Below are 1,485 nucleotides of genomic sequence, written 5' to 3'. Positions count from 1 at the left end.
GCTGGACTGGCTCCTGTGCAGGTGGCACGTAAAATATACCATTTTGAGCGTGGCCGTTGCCAGTACCACCTGACTGGCCTTCGTGCTGGTGGCACGTAAAAGCACCCACTACACTCTCAGAGTGGTTGGCATTAGGAAGGGCATCCAGCTGTAGAAACTCTGCCAAATCAGATTGGAGCCTGGTGTAGCCATCTTGTTCACCAGTCCTCAAAAGTCAAATCGTCCAACCCATGCTAGCATGGAAAGCGGACGTTAAAGATGATGATGATGATGGACCTCAGTTGTGAACCAATGCTATAACACATCTATGATTAAAGATGCTCCAGCCATGACCAGACTGACTTTTTTTCCAGACACATTATACCTAAGACAACATTATCCAATGTCTTTTTTTTTTTAAATATAGTTGTGTGTGATTTGAGGGGCATTTGCCTGTTATTTCTAGCATGTTGAGCGATTGTATAAAGGCCCGTAATATATCACTATTGATGTTTTTCTTTTAAATTAAAATATATAATTACCTGACCAGTAGTTGCACCATTTGTCTTCCTCAAAGCATCTCGAAAAGATGCAATTTCTTTCTTTAGGTATCTATCCAGTTCATCTGATGAAACACGAACCTATCAAAAGACAAAAGTTACCATTTTAGAATCACACAACTAGTTAGGGAGAGGTAGTTCTGTAATACTGACTATTTCCCAAAAATAAACTACTACGACATGAAAGGGATAATTAAAATTAACTGTAGCTTATAATATGAACTAACAAACAGGATTTCTCACGACGACGAAGAAGAAGATAATGATAAAAACAAAGTTTTACTTAAGGCAAAAGAAACAGAATATGTTGATTATTCTCTGTGTTTGTAAAAGAGATGTCGATATAAGTGGAGATATAGGTCATGCAGTAATGTAGTTTGGTGATGGTGGTGTTGAAAGGTGTATAACTGTGTGATGTTAATGCAGTATTGATACAGGCGTAGTGTGATTGTGTGGTAAGAAGTTTGCTTTCCAACCACATGGATACAGGTTCAGTCTCTCTGTGCGGCACCTTGGGCAAGTGTGTACTACTATAGCTTTGGGCTGACCAAAGCCTGGAGTAGATTTGATAGACAAATTGAAAGAAGCCTGTTAGATATATATGTGGCCGTTGCCAGTACCGCCTGACTGGCTCCTGTAGGATTTTCGAGCGAGATCGTTGCCAGTGCCCCTGGACTGGCTTGTGCGGGTGGCACATAAAAGACACCATTTCGAGCGTGGCCGTTTTCGTGCGGGTGACACGTAAAAGCACCCACTACACTCTCTGAGTGGTTGGCGTTAGGAAGGGCATCCAGCTGTAGAAACTCTGCCAAATCAGACTGGAGCCTGGTGTTGCCATCCGGTTTCACCAGTCCTCAGTCAAATCGTCCAACCCATGCTAGCATGGAAAGCGGACGTTAAACGATGATGATGATGATGATGATGATGATATATATATATATATATA

At 41.7% G+C, this 1,485-nt stretch overlaps 1 protein-coding gene across 1 annotated transcript in view; it reads right to left on the bottom strand.

The window, feature by feature from the left end:
* LOC106874664 (autophagy-related protein 101) overlaps positions 1-1,485 on the bottom strand; it is a 23,259-nt gene that overhangs the window by 10,810 nt on the left and 10,964 nt on the right. The window contains exon 5 of the mRNA XM_014922461.2: positions 522-620. Within this exon, the coding sequence (XP_014777947.1) occupies positions 522-620 (99 nt within the window). The remainder of the gene's footprint in view (positions 1-521; positions 621-1,485) is intronic.

The sequence above is a fragment of the Octopus bimaculoides genome, chromosome 15, assembly GCF_001194135.2.
Source record: "Octopus bimaculoides isolate UCB-OBI-ISO-001 chromosome 15, ASM119413v2, whole genome shotgun sequence".
Taxonomy (NCBI): Eukaryota; Metazoa; Mollusca; class Cephalopoda; order Octopoda; family Octopodidae; genus Octopus; species Octopus bimaculoides.
This window is presented reverse-complemented; position numbering and strand designations above follow the sequence as displayed.